This window comes from Triticum aestivum, chromosome 2A (genome assembly GCF_018294505.1).
Source record: "Triticum aestivum cultivar Chinese Spring chromosome 2A, IWGSC CS RefSeq v2.1, whole genome shotgun sequence".
Lineage (NCBI taxonomy): Eukaryota > Viridiplantae > Streptophyta > Magnoliopsida > Poales > Poaceae > Triticum > Triticum aestivum.
In genome coordinates, this window is record NC_057797.1 from 721,990,651 (window position 1) to 722,007,054 (window position 16,404).

The 16,404-nt window shown below is 45.6% G+C and overlaps 2 protein-coding genes and 1 pseudogene across 3 annotated transcripts; 2 read left to right on the forward strand and 1 right to left on the reverse strand.

Moving 5' to 3' along the window:
• Positions 1–1,897: 1,897 nt before the first annotated feature.
• LOC123190552 (disease resistance protein RPM1-like) lies at positions 1,898–6,315 on the forward strand (annotated as a pseudogene).
• Positions 6,316–9,312: 2,997 nt separating this feature from the next.
• Positions 9,313–13,072, forward strand: LOC123190553 (protein CutA 1, chloroplastic). Of its 2 annotated transcripts, none has more exons than XM_044603218.1 (6): positions 9,313–9,526; positions 10,147–10,232; positions 10,522–10,584; positions 11,570–11,601; positions 12,542–12,636; positions 12,762–13,072. In XM_044603218.1, exons 1-6 carry the CDS (start codon positions 9,354–9,356, stop codon positions 12,844–12,846), a joined length of 534 nt encoding a protein of 177 aa, XP_044459153.1. In that variant the 5' UTR covers positions 9,313–9,353; the 3' UTR covers positions 12,847–13,072. The 2 variants fall into 2 exon arrangements, with proteins under 2 accessions (XP_044459153.1, XP_044459154.1); XM_044603219.1 differs by having other exon boundaries at positions 9,355–9,526; positions 10,131–10,232.
• Positions 13,073–14,372: 1,300 nt separating this feature from the next.
• Positions 14,373–15,894, reverse strand: LOC123190554 (thioredoxin-like protein CXXS1). Its single transcript, XM_044603220.1, has 3 exons — positions 15,618–15,894; positions 15,121–15,243; positions 14,373–14,828 (listed from the first exon to the last, which is right to left on the reverse strand). Exons 1-3 carry the CDS (start codon positions 15,729–15,731, stop codon positions 14,646–14,648), a joined length of 420 nt encoding a protein of 139 aa, XP_044459155.1. The 5' UTR covers positions 15,732–15,894; the 3' UTR covers positions 14,373–14,645.
• Positions 15,895–16,404: the final 510 nt, after the last annotated feature.

Genomic DNA, 16,404 nt, shown 5'->3' on the forward strand with positions numbered 1-16,404 from the left:
GTTTCTTTTAGTTTGCAAGTAAAATTTGGTCAAAATTAAACTTTGTACAGTTTGAGTTTGACTGAGTTTGTAGAAAGAAAATATCAACATTTATAATACTAAAAGTATATTTTATTACTGATTTCATATTGTGAAAGTTGATATATTTTTCTATAAACCTAGTCAAAGTTGATAAAGTTTGACTTTGACCAAATTTTGTATGCAAACTAAAAAAACAGATGGAATACTACCTTTGTAAAACCAATTCAAACGAGATGGGCGCTTAGTAGTACCCTATACCTGTTCGACACTAATAAGAAAGCGTTGTATGTGTATATCATTGCCTTTATCATTATTTGTAAAAAGAAGATTATTGTCTAATTAATCATGAAAATTGGGCGAAAATCATGTAACTTTTTTTGGAGACAACGAAAAATCGTATAACTAGAGCCAAGCTCACATAAAACCTCAAACACTTGGGCTGAAGCCCACGACAAACATAAACATGAGACGTCCAACCAAATACACACACAAATCAAAAGGAACCCATACCGCCAAACTAGCCATCTATCCACTACCACCAAAAAGAGAAGTTGTGACTTCTATGGAAGAAGCAGCCCTGAAACACTCCCACAGAGGTGAAGAAGTCAACACTCCATCAGAGGCAGCGTCCAAAGCAACGCTTGATATGTCGACGATCAACATCAAGGACAACCTTGCTGCTCCACGACGCAAGGCGAAGTCCAACAATGCTGCCAAAGCCTTAAGCTGACGGAAGCGGATCCTCTAACATCCTCAAAGGATGTCACGAAGCTACAATGAAGTGCGTGTGTAAAGCGAAGAAGGGATGTCAGGTTACTATAGCAACTACTGTGTGGATTTATTGTAGCATGTAAAAAATAAATTAAAAAATAATTTTATTGCACCATAATTTTGTTTGTATGTAATTTTTGTAAATGTATACAATAGATTTGCAATTTGCAAATTAATTATAATCATTTTAGGCTTAACCATATGGATGCGAAAAAGGGATGTCACGGTTATTGTAGCTTACGTGACATCCCTTGAGGATGTTAGAGGATCTGGTTCCTACGCTGACACCCCTACTTCCAACCACCATATGCTTGTGCGTAGCCCACCGACACCACTTTATGCCGCCCTGACATACCACCACCCATCCTCGAGCTGCAACACCGCACAAGCAGTGACAAAGCCAGGAAATATAAGCGAGGGGAGCCGAGTATTCTTAATTCTTATTGGGGAGGGCCAGACCACTAAATTACACTATTTAGCTTGCTACGTAATAATCATCTATTCACATGTATAGTAGCCCTAACTCAGTGTTTGTTGTTAGGAGGGGCCAGTCCCCTGCCGATCCCCCACTGTCTCCACCACTGTGCACGACTCAGTTACCCGCAGTCCAAGCTACATAAGACCACGACCCTCAGACCATGGCGGTCGCACCACTTTTAGTGCCATCGCTCGACGTGTCGTCTGGCCGTTCCTGCTGGGATGTTTCGACGAGACACAACCTCACAGCCCTCGCTGCTCACGGTCACCACCCAAACCGTGCCGAGCAGAAGCCCTGCCCCATGGAGTTGTTCTCACGCGACAAATCCAAGACCGCTGCCTCGGTGCACATCAAACATCCCAGGCCGCTATCCTGACGCCCACCGACCATGACCGTAGAGGAAACCCACGCAACAACCACAAGTTGCCTCTTCAAAACGACGCCTTCAAGAAGGTCACGACGTAGACGTCGTCATGACCCACTGCAGAAAAAATGGTTCTTGCCCGACCAGCTTGTCTTAAACGAGTACTAATGAATCAAAAGCTTTAGAGGCACGACTTGACCTGCGAGAATTAAGAAAAGAACAAGTTGATCGTGAGAAAGAGACGGGAGATACAGCAGGTCGCCATCGCTCACTGAATGATTGCAGTAGTAGCTCCATTGCTCGCATCTTGTTCCACCTCTCATCTCGCTCTCCCCTCGCCCACCACCACCAGCCGCCACCGCTGCCACCGATGAAGCTCCAACCATCGCCCAATATGCCGTGTACAGCTCCGTCCCTGGCATGAATCAGTTTCACAACCCGGTTCAGTCTTGCTCTCGTCCACTGCAGATCAAGCTGCTCCCTCGACTCCGCTGCAGATCCCGTAGTTTCCATCAGGTACTCTGTTCTGAGCCAGAGAGTTCAATCACACGTACAGTAGTAGTTTCTCGTAATCCCACGGCTTCATGTCTTCCAAATAAGCTTTAGCTTTGGATGCTTGCCTGCAGTTTTGCTAGAGAAAAGGTTTCGCCTGTCATGCGTTCGACAGATTGTCCCACCGCCAACTAGAGGCCGAGACCGGCTGCCAAAATGGTCAATCTTATTGTACTACTAGTAGTATGCACAGTAGAGTGATCTCACCCTGTTCTTGCCTCTAGTGAATCTTGTGCATCTTAAAAGTCGAAGCTCTTAACTGCGCCTGCTTATGTGTCCTTGCCTGCATAGTCTGATGTTCGACTTCTCTCTTCTTATGCTGCAGAATTGATCGCACTGGTCGTTCATTCGGCATGTAAGCGCCGTCCTGCTCCATAGGCCACACACTACAAGTCTCTACAAGGTGAGTATTGGTTAGCTGATGATGTGAACCACCGGCATCAAAAGTTACCCTTTCGAAAGATAACTCTTGCCCTCTAGTTTATCAAATGTGATAAATTGGATCGGAGGGAATAGACAAATGGGTTAATTGGATTCATGCCACTACAGCTTTCATGACTTGGAAATATGCCATTACAAAAACCAAACTTGGAAATATGCCACTACAACTTTCCTATACCTCTACATATGCCATTTTCTTCAATACGTGACCAAATACTGCCCATATACCTGACTGATGCTCTGCCCAAATTATCCCCTCCTCTGCTGCCTACTCTCTCTCCTCGGCCTCGCCTACCCAACGCCGCCGCGAGCTCCGCTCAGCCTAGATGCGCACGCACCACTCGCCAGCTAGCTAGATGTACCTCACCGACAAGCATGAGCCAAGGGGCCAAGGGGTATAAACTACTTTTTGTTCATGCATGAGCTAATTCGGTTAATTCTAGATGGTTTTTCTACTCTGTCATGTAACATGCACTATCTTTGCTGAACAGCTCAAATGGCCGAGGCTGTACTTCTTGCTGTGACGAAGATTGGTTGCATTTTAGGAGATGAAGTCATCAAGGCCATCATATCTGAGCTCTCCGTAAAAGTTACTAATCTGAAGGAACTGCCGGTAAAGGTTGAGCAAATAAGAAAGCAACTGACTATGATGAGTAATGTAATAATGCAGATAGATACTGTATACCTCATTGACAAAGGTGTCAAGAATTGGATTGGGGAAGTCCGCAACGACGTGGCCTACCATGTTGAAGATGTAATGGATAAATATTCATACCATGTACTTAAACATAAGGAACAAAGTCGCCTGAAGAAAATATTTAAAGGAAAAGATTATGCAGTTTTCAGTCAAATTGCGGATGAGGTAGTTGTGGTAGAGGAGGAGATTGAGCAAGTTATAAAGTTGAAAGAACGGTGGTTGCAACCCTTCCAGCTTGTCCCTGACCCACTTACTGAGATGGAAAGACGGTGGTCCCAGGACAGCTTCCCTGAATTTGTCAAAGATCAAGATCTAGTAGGAATTGAAGAAAACAGGATATTGCTGACCAGATGGCTGGACACCGAAGAGACGGAGAACAATGTGATAACAGTATCAGGCATGGGCGGGTTAATTTCTTGATTTGGAAGCTGATCGTGCGGTAGACATGATCCGGCACATTGCTGCTGTTAAACCTATGAACGACTCGGAGATAGATGCGCTTGGGGTTAGGGTTCTTGATGGCTTGTGTGCCGATCTTGACCCTGCACTACACGAGACGGAGGAGGACACCATTCCTGAGGTGTCTCTTCATGTAGACGAGCCCGAGGCACTAGAAGCAGAGAATGACTGTGCTGATCGGGCTGATGGTCTCCCTAAGCCAAAACGGACGTGGAAACGGAAGGTTTATCCCGTCTCGGCAGCACGTAGGAGTGCTAGGATCCGCACTGCAAAAAAATTTCATGATGAATTATGAGAGGCATTTTCTGGAATAGCAGAGGTCTTAGGGACTTGGCTAAAAGAAGATTTCTAGCAGAGGCTTCTCTCGAACATCATTTGGATTTTATTGCATTGTCGGAAACCGGAAGAAGCAACTTCACTTCACAATTTCTTGCCACTTTGTCCGGGGGGGTAGATTTTGACTGGCATTGCCTCCCCCCTCGAGGAAGATCCGGTGGGGTTTTACTTGGGGTTAAGTGCGAAACGTTGGAAGTTCGGAGTGTAGTTTTGGGGGATTTTGCTGTCAAGTTTCGAGTTAGAACTAAGGCAGATGGGTTTGATTGGGCTTTGGTGGCGGTGTACGGAGCTGCGCAACCAGATCTCAAGCGAGACTTTTTGGCGGATTTGGTTCGTATTTGTGGTAAGGAACAGCTCCCCCTCTTAGTAGGGGGGGATTTCAACATTATCCATTGGCAGCATGTTGTCTTCAAGACAAAAATTAGATGTTTATAAACAAACGTACAATCAGCTTGGACACGAGTTGTCAAACAATGATCATGTCCGAGCAATTTTAAATCTGAGCTACCATGACCTTTCAGACGATCTCAGAAACTGCTTCTTGTACTGCAGTCTCTTCCCTGAAGACTACCCCATGTCACGTGACAGCCTTGTGAGGCTGTGGGTTGCAGAAGGCTTTGTGCCGAGTAAGGGAAAGAACACGCCAGAGATGGTAGCTGAGGGAAATCTCATGGAGCTGGTCCACCGCAATATGCTTGAGGTGGTGGAGTATGATGAGCTTGGCAGGGTCAGCTTCTGTAAGATGCATGATATTATGCGTGAACTGGCTAGTTCTGTTGCTAAAGAAGAGAGATTTGCTTCAACAGATGATTACGACACGATGATGGATATTCGTCGTCTGTCATCATGTGAATGGAAAGAGGACACTGCACGGAAAGCTGAACTTTCACATCTTCGAACAGTAGTGTCAGTAATTCCATCCTCGCCTGACATGCTATCATCAATTTTATCTGCATCGAACTACCTTACTGTTCTTGAGCTGCAAGACTCTGAAATAACTGAAGTGCCAAAATCGATTGGGTCTCAGTTCAATCTGCGTTACATCGGGTTACGGCGCACCAAGGTCAAGGCACTTCCGGACTCTATTGAGCATTTGTCTCGCCTCCACACCCTCGACATCAAGCAAACCAAAATAGAGAAGCTACCACGAGGGCTTTTCAAGATCAAGAAGCTGCAGCATCTTTTCGCCGATAGATATGTTGATGAGAAGCAGGTGGAGTTTCGGTACTTTAATGGAATGCAAGCACCTAAAGAGCTGTCGAACTTGCAAGAACTGCAAACTCTTGAGACCGTGGAATCCAGCAATGACCTGGCCGAACAGCTGCAGAAATTGATGCAACTAAGAAGTCTGTGGATTGATAACATTAGTGCCGCTGAGTGTGCAAATCTGTTTGTTACCCTTTCAAATATGCCGCTTCTTTCAAGCTTGCTTCTTTGTGCAAGGGATGAGAATGAGGCACTTTGCTTTCAGGCTCTCCAGCCAAGGTCTACAGATCTACACAAGTTGATTATCAGAGGGAAATGGGCCAAGGGGACACTAAATTGCCCGATATTTCTGAAGCATGGGACACATCTCAAGTATCTAGCTCTAAGCTGGTGTCACCTTGTGGAAGATCCACTGGAGATACTTGCGCGGCACATGCCGAACCTCACGTATCTGAGACTTAACAACATGCATGGTGCAAATACTCTGGCTCTTTCTGCAAATTCCTTTCCAAACCTGAAGACACTTATCTTAACGTGCATGCATGATGTCAGTGAGCTAAACATCAGTGACGGCGCTCTTCCATGCGTTGAAGGTCTGTATATCATCTCGCTACCGAAGCTTGACAAGGTCCCTCAAGGCATTGAATCCCTTCGCGCCCTTAAGAAGCTCACGCTGCAGTGCTTGCACAAGGATTTCAGAAGTCAATGGGACACCAACGGAATGCATCAGAAGAACTGCATGTTCCAGAGGTTCGTGTCTAGATGCAGCAGGTCGGTTCTACCTGCAATGTTTGTCTTGGATGGTGCATCTGTCATTCACAGTCGTGTGGTACATTTAATCATTCCAGTAAAATTTGTGATTATTCATACCATCAGCAACATTTTACGGTGCTTATATGTGTAACATATTTACTCAAAGTTTGGTTTCCATTGCCTTCTAGTGGCCCCCATCTGGTTTTATGTTGTTACAGTCATATGTGCTAGTACTGATTTCATGTAATGATATGTATCATTCTTATAGAACACCTTCTGTGAATAATCCTGTCAAACATTTCATCTTATATGTGGATATATCTTGATCTTTGTCACTGTATGACCCTATGGTTTGATTCACCAAGAGGTATTGCACTGTCATTTCAGCAGCTGATGCATGTGTGTGTTTTCCTGATTAGGTGCTCAAATTTCAGATTAACAAGATCTAGAGTTAGTATCATTTTTTAGCAGCACTTATGTGTCTTCCACGGGAGTTTGGGTCCTCCTGTTTGAAGGAGACAGACTGGTATCATTTTGGTTCATCTTGATATGATGTCGGATACTTTAGGGAGAAGTAACACAAAGTGGTATATGCATTTTATGAACATGTCCTCTATGTTGACAATATGATGCGGAAAACGGTTTTCCTGGACATGAATACCTCATCTTGTGAGATTAATTGATATCAGGGGAAATTGCAGTCGGAAATGTCAATGTGGGTATGTTGTTTCCTGCCCCGGTTAAGTCCCTGCTTCAGAGGCCAAGAGCCAGAGCTTGGTCGAAGTAGAGCAAGTGTGTTTTGCTGCCATATTTTAGAGGATACAAGGATCGAAAACTTGCAATAGCAATGCAATATCTGTCTTTTCATGACAGTTATGGTGGTCTGCATTTGATCATCTTGGTATTGTTTGAGTAAATCGGTTGAATTACACGAAACCGTGTGGCACAGTTAGTGGTTGGGGACAGTTATTCGCAACACCTGGTGAACCGAACCGAACCTATTAATCCACACCCTTTCTTGCTCTTTTGCCTTTCTTCTTTGGATGATAGGGTAGCTTGCAGTTTTGTTCATGCTGCAGTCAGTGGCTACTCACATGTTGCATTGATCCACAGCAGAACAGCCTGCATGCAGTTGGCTCCGGCCACTGCCGACGTCTGCGATTTTTCTTCAGCTTGTAAGTTATGTACCATAGTACCAGTGCCAACGGGGCGACCGCCGTTCCCACTCCAACTGAGTATCATTAGAACTTTGCCAGACGCGTGAAGTGGTCGTTCGACCGAAAACCCGCATTATGCCCAGCGCACGGCCTGTCGTCGGCCACCACGACCGCTGAAACCGAGAGAAGCAAAATCAAGCATCAGCTACAGCTAGTATAACAAGAAGCCAAAACTCATGTTGTATCCCTACCTGAACCCGCCATAAGGAGAACCACAAGCAGAAGCTAGTTAAGTTGATAAGTCAGGGGGCTATTGCCCCCCCTCCTCCTCCCCAATTGTATATCTTTGACATTATTTTATGTTTCAGCATTTAAATAGTAAGAAAAGGACACATTTCAATCTCGAATTAATCACTCGGTTTGAATTATAACCCTTATCTTCGAAACCGGGCGTATTGCACCCTCCACTTACCACAACGTTTAAAAGACAACCCTAGTCCCGTTTTTGGGCTGGTCAACCAGTCTTGACTAAAGCCAAAGCTGACTGGTGGGTCAGAGCAGCTCGGGGCTGGAGATGGCTTGGGGGTGCAGCGCGTGCGGCCGGTCTACGGTCGTCGCCGGCGGCGGTGAGCCTTGGCGATGGAGGAGTCCCAGGCAGCGGCGACAGGGGACTGGGGGTCGGGCTCGGAGTTGACTCAATCGTGATGAGAGAGAGGGGTGGGTTTAGATACTGCTTCACGTGAACCGGTTTAGCCCAGGCATGCGCATCTACTTTTATTTGGTCTATGCTGGTGGAGTGAGATGGTTGGGTGCCCTTGAAGACGCATGTGTTACGATTTCCAGATTGTCCAAGCTGTAAGCGCGATGATAGAGCACACACCAATCTACGGACTGGTTGGTGACGTGTGAGAAGCAGCAATCCACTAGTCGATGAACCCAACAGTGCCGGCGGCGGTGGGCCTTGGCGATGGAGGAGTCCCAGGCAGCGGCGACAGGGGACTGGGGGTCGGGCTCGGAGTTGACTCAATCGTGATGAGAGAGAGGGGTGGGTTTAGATACTGCTTCACGTGAACCGGTTTAGCCCAGGCATGCGCATCTACTTTTATTTGGTCTATGCTGGTGGAGTGAGATGGTTGGGTGCCCTTGAAGACGCATGTGTTACGATTTCCAGATTGTCCAAGCTGTAAGCGCGATGATAGAGCACACACCAATCTACGGACTGGTTGGTGACGTGTGAGAAGCAGCAATCCACTAGTCGATGAACCCAACAGTGCCGCCGGGTGAAGCAATGGTGAGGCGCCACCAGTATAATATCTCGTGCCAAACAATACGAGAAGCAACACATCCAGAGACTAGATGGTTGATGGTTTCGTCCTCTTGGTCAGATAGGATGCAAGACTAGATGTGAGGTAGTCCATGGTGAGCAAGCCTCTCAGCTGTCCAACACCTGTCTAGGCTCACTAGATAGAGGAAGAACTTGACGCTCAGGGGAGCCCAAGGGTTCCATATGAATTGTTAGTGAGGCGCCATAGTGGAGCCATGAAACAATGCAAGGTAGCAAGACTTGACAGTGCAGGAAGTGTTGTCCGTCCATCTTCATTAGATGTTGTCAGAAGTTAGGGATAGAAAGTAGCCTCGTAGGCGTCACCAAATGTCGACGTATTGGACCCTAGCAGCCTGGCGGACCCATGCCACCATTGATGTCTTGAATCCACACTAGGCGGTGCTTGCACTGCCGCTTCAGCACCAAGTTAACCAGGTCAGGTGCGAGCTCGGTGATGAATTGGCTATCAAGCCAATGGTCTGTCCAGAAGTGGCAGGTGCGGCTGTCCCCAAGGGTCCACGTGATGAAAGCACGGAAAATTTGTCGCACCTTGGGGTCGGGGGAGGGATTGGTTAATAAAATATTGTTAATTTATTTGAATTTACGTCAACTTTGGTTAATAGTATGATGTTGACCGAAAATACAAAAATAATATATTGTATGTATGCCGTATTTACCGAGAGCCATACTACTTTACCGAGCCGAATTAACTTTTTTTTAGGCAACTGAACCGAATGCAAGACGCCACTACAACCAGCCCACCCCCAGCCAAGTGGGGCCACGAATAATAGAAGATGCCACTCTTCCCCACTCCACTCCGAGCCCTGTTCTCCCCCGGCACCGCCGCCTCCTCCACCTCCGCGCTGCCGCCGCCCCGTCGACCGCCGCTCGCGGGAGCCCTCCTCTTCCTCAGCCTAGGAGCCGTAGCGGGTTGCGCCCTCTCCACCCGCCGTCTCCCCTTCCTCCGGTAATCCACACCCCTCTCTCTTCCCCCCTCCCTCTGCCCTCAACTAACAATTCGTGCCTAGATTCATGGGATTTCGCAAAAAAGGCTGCGCCGGTTGGTTGTGAGCGTGTAGCGTATTTAGCTCCTCTGTTTGCTAGCTCGTAGGCTAGTTGTGTAGCTGCAACCCCGTCGATGAGCCTGGAAATAACCAATCAGGCAATCACGCGCGCTTCAATTTTACAATCCTTCATGGATTGCTGTTACCTAAAAGTCTGAAACCTGTGTCCCGCTCTGCTTGGCTGGATAAAACAATGCTTGTCTATGAAAGATAACACGGAGAACCAATGGACTGCAGCGTTACTTCAGTGAACTGGTACTCCCATATGTTTCCAACCATTAGTTCTGGTCCATACTTCTGCAAAATCATCGCACAGATTTTCAGATAAAAATTATGTGTTTCTGTGCTTGACTAATGCTAATAATTTGATAATCTAGAAGTAGTACTACATTAATATTTACAACACTGTGATTTCTATGCGAGCGTGTGGTTATTTTGTTTCTCCTAATGTAGAATGTTTTTTTTTTTGACCCGTAATGTGGAATAGTTGGTATAATCAATCATCAGTTCTGAAACTTTACAGGGCAATAAGCTCTGCTCGAATGGAGTCTACTTCCACGACCGTACCTTCCATTGTTGTGTATGTGACAGTTCCGAATCGGGAAGCAGGTACTTTACCCATGCTGTTGGTCTTTTTTTATTACCTTTGCATGCTACCATTGCCATTAATTAATCACAGATACACGCCATACTATCAGTTGACCAACTGAACTTACTTCCACATCTGATAGTGCATTTGAGTTACATTTGAGCTATGTTGTTCAATGGTCCAATTATAGATGGCTGTATGGTATTGTTTTGGCGAGATTGATCTCTTTCTTTAAGCAGCACTAAGAAATCTAAAATGGCTGTTTTTTTTCTTTTCAATAATCTTATTATTATTTTTCCTTTGCTGCAGGCAAAAAGCTATCAGCAAGCATTATCAGTGAGAAGCTTGCTGCTTGTGTGAACATAGTGCCTGGTAGGAACTGTGTTCTCTCTCTCTCTCTCTGTTTATTCTGTGCTGCTAGACACTCAAATGTAGTAGATTCTTTTTTTGTTTTTTGCGTGGAATAGTTGATTCCTGTCAACTGACCATCTTCTACAGTAGTTTTCAGTTATCATTTGAACCTCGTCATCTCTTCCAGTTTCCATACATATCCCATGTTGTGCACTTTAGCAAATTGGCTTCTCTACCCCTTGCCTTGAATCAAATGTCATCACTCATCAGTGGACCAGGATGACCATTAAACATCTGAGTTTTCCAAAATGTGACACGGCTAGTCATGTGGCTGTGTACATCATCATTTGGCCTGTCAGGTGCAGCATCGTGAAATCACCACTGTTGGAACTAAACTTGATGAAAGGTATTCAATTGACGAAACTTATGGGGTCTCAACTGTCAAGTGAAAATCATGGTGAAAATGAAGGGCTGAAGGGAACTATCTTAATAATTATAGAAGTAGGGATTAGCGATGGTATTAGAGATGGAGTATAAACTATAAACATGTTATGCTTGATAGCCAACTCTACCTGGTCAATGATAAAAAATATTTATATGATAGAGCAACTTTCTGTAGAGGTTCAACATAATTACTGTTTGAGATTTTCTACTTGAATTAACCACAAACGTCTGACCATCATCAAGATCTTCAAGATCCCTTTAACAGTAGACTATAGTGAACTGAACTAGTTGTGGACATAGTGATGTGTGGGCAAGTTGACACATGGGTGACTTTCTTGTTTGTGTAGAACATATGGGTGCAATGATTACGAAATCTTTTATCAAATTGTACTCTTTACTAACAATAAAAATATGCATTAAACTGATGGATATGCATTTGGCCATCAACAGGTAAGCTACCTCATCTTCTCACGATTTCTGTTGTATGTGGCTTACTGAGAAATCTTCTTTTCAGTCATCATCATATCATATCATCTTATTTGATGATCATTTCTGTTTCCAGGAATTGAATCTGTTTACTGGTGGGAGGAAAAGGTACATTTCTACTGATGCTTTCCTGGCCTGGCTAATTTGCAGTGCCTGTTATTCATTCAACGCTTTTCACCATGAAACGAGAGAATTTCTGGACCATGGTCCACCCACACCTATGCTCGGCGTCGTTAGATGTAACACTACTACCATGTGGATACTAGATACGGGTCAGGTTAGGATTCAAGATTTGTAGATTATGCTAATTCGGACATCCGGTCCACCACCAGCTCCATGTGTAGGTCTGTGCACACTCGCCCTTTTTTGAACTACGTGGCTGGCACAGTGCGCTAAACTACTCTAGCATATGAGCCCAACCCTGAGATTGTTTAAAAACAATCTTATCACCAGCTCCTTGTCCTGCGCTAATGCCGACATTTTTAAAGTTTGTCTGCGAGGGTCACCAGAGGTCAAACGTTTTAGACACTGCATCACATGGCGAAACATTGAAAGTGCATTTAGGTACTTACATACATGCTTTTCAACAAGATAACAACAAAAAACAGACACCTTAAACAAACTGCTTAGGTCCCAATATACTAAAAATGATGGCATGCAAGCCATAGCGCCCTGGTTGTTGTGCATAAGGCGTGCAACAAAAATCTTAAATGGTCATACCGCATGGGGGACAGGATTGTGCACAACGACGCATCCCTCCTATTTTATTCCCCTATACGGAGTATCTCTCACCATGTAGTAGGTTGATTAAAAAAACCAGAGACCTGATAATCAGTGGTTGATGATTCCTGCCATATGCTAGGAGGGCAGAATGTCACATATCTCAAGAAATGGTGTGAGGCGATGAATGGTACCGAGCGTGGGTGCCGGTGGACCATGGTCTAGAGCCACATTTCTAACCATGAAACTCCTTTACATGGGATGTCTTACCAATCCATTACAAAAGTACATATATTTAGTAGCTCTCCACAACCTGTTGATTCCTCAGGTGCAAACCGATGCTGAAGAGCTGCTCATCATCAAGACCAGAGAATCTCTTCTAAACGCCTTGACTGAACATGTGAAAGCAAACCATGAGTATGAGTAAGTTCTGTCCTTTTTTATCAAGCTTGGTCTATTTGTTGGTACAGAGTATGGACCAGCAAGTTATAATCAAACATGTTGTCTGTCCTGAACGGAGGTTTGTACTGTCTGATCTTTCCATGCAGTGTTCCTGAAGTCATCGCGCTGCCCATCAGCGGAGGTAACCTCAAGTACCTGGAGTGGCTCAAGAACAGCACCAGGGAGAAGTGATCTGGCTAGAGCTTTCCATGGACCTCATCTGTGAGTAGAGTACCTAGTGGTGTGGATTGTGGAGTGTCTGTTCTGGTTTGAGACGCCGAGCTTGTTCATAAAGACTTTAGTAGCCTCTCTGCCTCGATGGCGTTGCCGTGACAAATCGGTCGATCTGTACTGTCTCCTAGGGTCAAATAAAATTCCGAAGCGTGTAGCGTCGAGACGACTGCACATGAAATCCTCACTTGGCGCCTGCGGATTATCTCATCATTCTTTTCATCTAATCTCTTAAAAAAACATACGTACTAGGTATTTTTGTCATGAAACTGTACTTGTGTTCCAAAGGGGGAATAGGAGCTGAAGGACATGGGCGTCATTTGAGCTGAAGGAGTAACAGTCAAGTATGATTGAGAAGGGAAGTTAAAGAAGCTACAGTACCCTAACTTCCCTTCTTTCTATTCATATGATTAAGGCTAAAATAAGTCAAATTAATTTGTAAATTGATGATCTACTGTGTACATTTATTGTAGTAATTACACACAAATAAGTTGATGGTGAAATAAAATTAATTTTAAACTATTATATCTACAGTAAATATCAACAGTAAACAAGTTGCTAACTACCTACTAACAGTCTCTAACTTTATTTTTTCATTTTACACTGGGCTAGCACTGTAGCACCATGACTTTCTTCTCTATGCTAGAGGATCCAGTTCGTAGTACTTGGCGTAAGTTGGAAAAAGAAGAGAGAAACGATGTGCGCTTTACCTCGTCGCTAAGCTACGAGAGTTCCATGTAAAAAGAGTAGAGATCTATCAGTAATCAGTAGGGTAGGCAACTGACACGAGTTTGCCGACCACTCCTACTACTGATGATTGCCTGATGGCTAGCCAGTAGGCACGGCAAGAGAGTTATCGATGCTGAGGACACCGTCACTGTGTGGTGTGTACCACAGTTATAAAAAGTCTCTCCAATAATGTATCCTCTTTTGGCTTTCTCTAATATAAGCCCTTTTACTTTGGAATGATAGTACTAGAGTATCTGCAGGCTGCACCACTGAGCTGAATCCGACATGTGGCTCGTCTGGTCTGGAGATCTGGTCACATGATGCGCTGGGCCAGCAACAGGCTTGCAGTTTTGTTCATTCCAAGGTGGTTTGGTTCGGTGGGAATCTGCCTGCCTACTGATTCAGTCGCACCCCTAAAAAAAATACTGATTCAGATGCACTTGTACCAACACCGAGATCGATCGATAATATGATCCTACCTACCCACCCACATTGGCACATACTCCCTCCGTTCCAAATTACTCGCCGATCTAAAACTAAAATACATCTAGATACATCCATACCTGTGGCAAGTAATTCAAAACGGAGGGAGTAGCTAACAAGATAGCAGTAGCAGCTGCTTAAATAATCAGAGAAAGTTCAGTATAATAACCACATCATCTGGGTATCTGCACTTTTGTGGTGCCGCAAATATCACCCCAGAGAGAACTCTCAGCTCACTGGTAACAAGGGGAGCAAAGAAGAGCAAGCACCTGTCAGACAGTCACACACACACAACTGTATTAACGGGCAAGTGTGCGCGCAGTACACTGAACCATCATATTTTCAACCCAAAAACAAGCACACACGCATGTACTACTAATCAACAACAATTAACCTTAGCCAGTAGCCAAGTCACACGCCCTACTCTCCTCTAGCGGGGAAGGGGCACACGCATCAGATCAGATCAGATAAGATTCAGAGTCACACACACACACACACACCGGAACCGAGCGAACAGCACTCGGAGAAGATTCAGAGACGCAAAACAACTATTTTTCGATGACTATGTCAGGGAGAGTGGTCACAGCAGAGCCGAGCGAATCGTCGTCGGAGGCGTCCACCATCTTGTGGAGCTCGTCCGGGTTGGCACCGACGATCTTCTTCACCACCTCCTTGCCCTTGATGAGGAAGAAGGTGGGCATGGCCTTCACCCCCAGCTTGGAAGACACGCCCTGCATATATATACACGTCGTTGCATCTTAGCTTAACTAGGCCGCATGTTCAGAATAGACTACAAAGCTGAGTAATTCTTGTTTGTTGAGAAACGAGCATGCCATAATCTTTTGAGATAATTGACAAAACGTCGAGTCAATTTATCATTTGATTGAGTGAGTAGGTAGCCCCTCTCTGTTTCTCTGAAGAAAGTTGAGTCTAAATCTTGTTGTCGAAGAATGATGTGATACTATAAACAATAATAAGCCATGAGGGGAGAATAATTAGGGGAATGAATGAATGATTGGTTACCGGGACATCATCGACGTCGACGAAGAGGAAGAGCATGTCTGGGTGGGTCTGGGCGAGCTCCTCGAACTTGTAGTTCATGGACAGGGACGTGACGCACCACGACGCCCCAAAGTGAGCGGCGACCTGCACAACATGGAGGGATAATGTAACCAAAGCCACCTTTTAAGTCTACGTAAAAGAAAGGCAATTTGAGTGCAGAACACAGTAATCATAAGCCCCATGCATTCCTCATCAATTTGCAGGATTTTTTGTTTTCTGTATGTAAAAGGCACACGAGCAGCAGAAGAACAGGATGGAACACGCAAAGGCAGTTAATTATGCCGCAAGATCTCCGGCTATAAATGCGGGATTTCGAGGATCCACGGCGCGAAAACGCCGAGAATCCGGGCTCAGAGAATTGAACGGAGTATGAACAAGAAATTGGGCCGAGAGAAGGGCGGCAAAGAGTTGGGGGAAGAAGGAGGAGGAGGAGGAGGAAAGATGAACCGGGGACGCACAGTGCGGCCTTCGTTGGCGGCCTGGGTGGTGAAGAGCTCCCAGGCGGCCTCCTTGTCCACCTTGACCACCCTGCAGCTGCCCACCTCCCGCGGCCGCTGGATCTCCACGTCCATGCCGCCGCCGCCTCCCTCCTCTACCTCCTCCGGCAACAAGAACAACAACAACAAGAAGGAAATCACAGGCTGTCTGTCCCGAGAGAGAAAAGGCAAGGAGGCAAGGAAGGAAGTGGCAATCCACTACGGCCTACGGGCTGCGCTCACATCAGATAAGCCGCACCGCGCAGCGCACAGGATTATATTCCGCGGCTGCGCGCCGGGTCCGGCCCGGTCCCGCCTCGCTTTGTCCGCTTCCGATATTTATTTGTTTGAGGCCTCTATTTGTTTTACTACCAACTAGCAGGAACAATGACCCCAGTACTAGTATAGCAGCTACGCAGATCGTGAAAGGGCGTCCCAACTCCAACACACGACCTCAAAAACGTTCGTTTTGTTTGAATTTTATCCATTTGAATAGGACAATGAAATGGCGTCCAATCGTTTTTTTAAATGCGCTGGCCGTGCGCCTAACACGCCAACACATCTCGTCCGGTCGCCTGGAATATTTTGCAAATGAAATTTTACCACCACGGCGTAGTTCATGCCAGTGGCCGTCATACATATGCGAGCCTGCAAACTGATCAACCCATCGAGTTTCCGCGTCGGCAACAAATCTAGAGGCCGGCACACCTGCCAGCCTTCAAAATGAACAACCTCCAAGTTTTCTCGCCGGCAACAAAGTTAGCGGCCG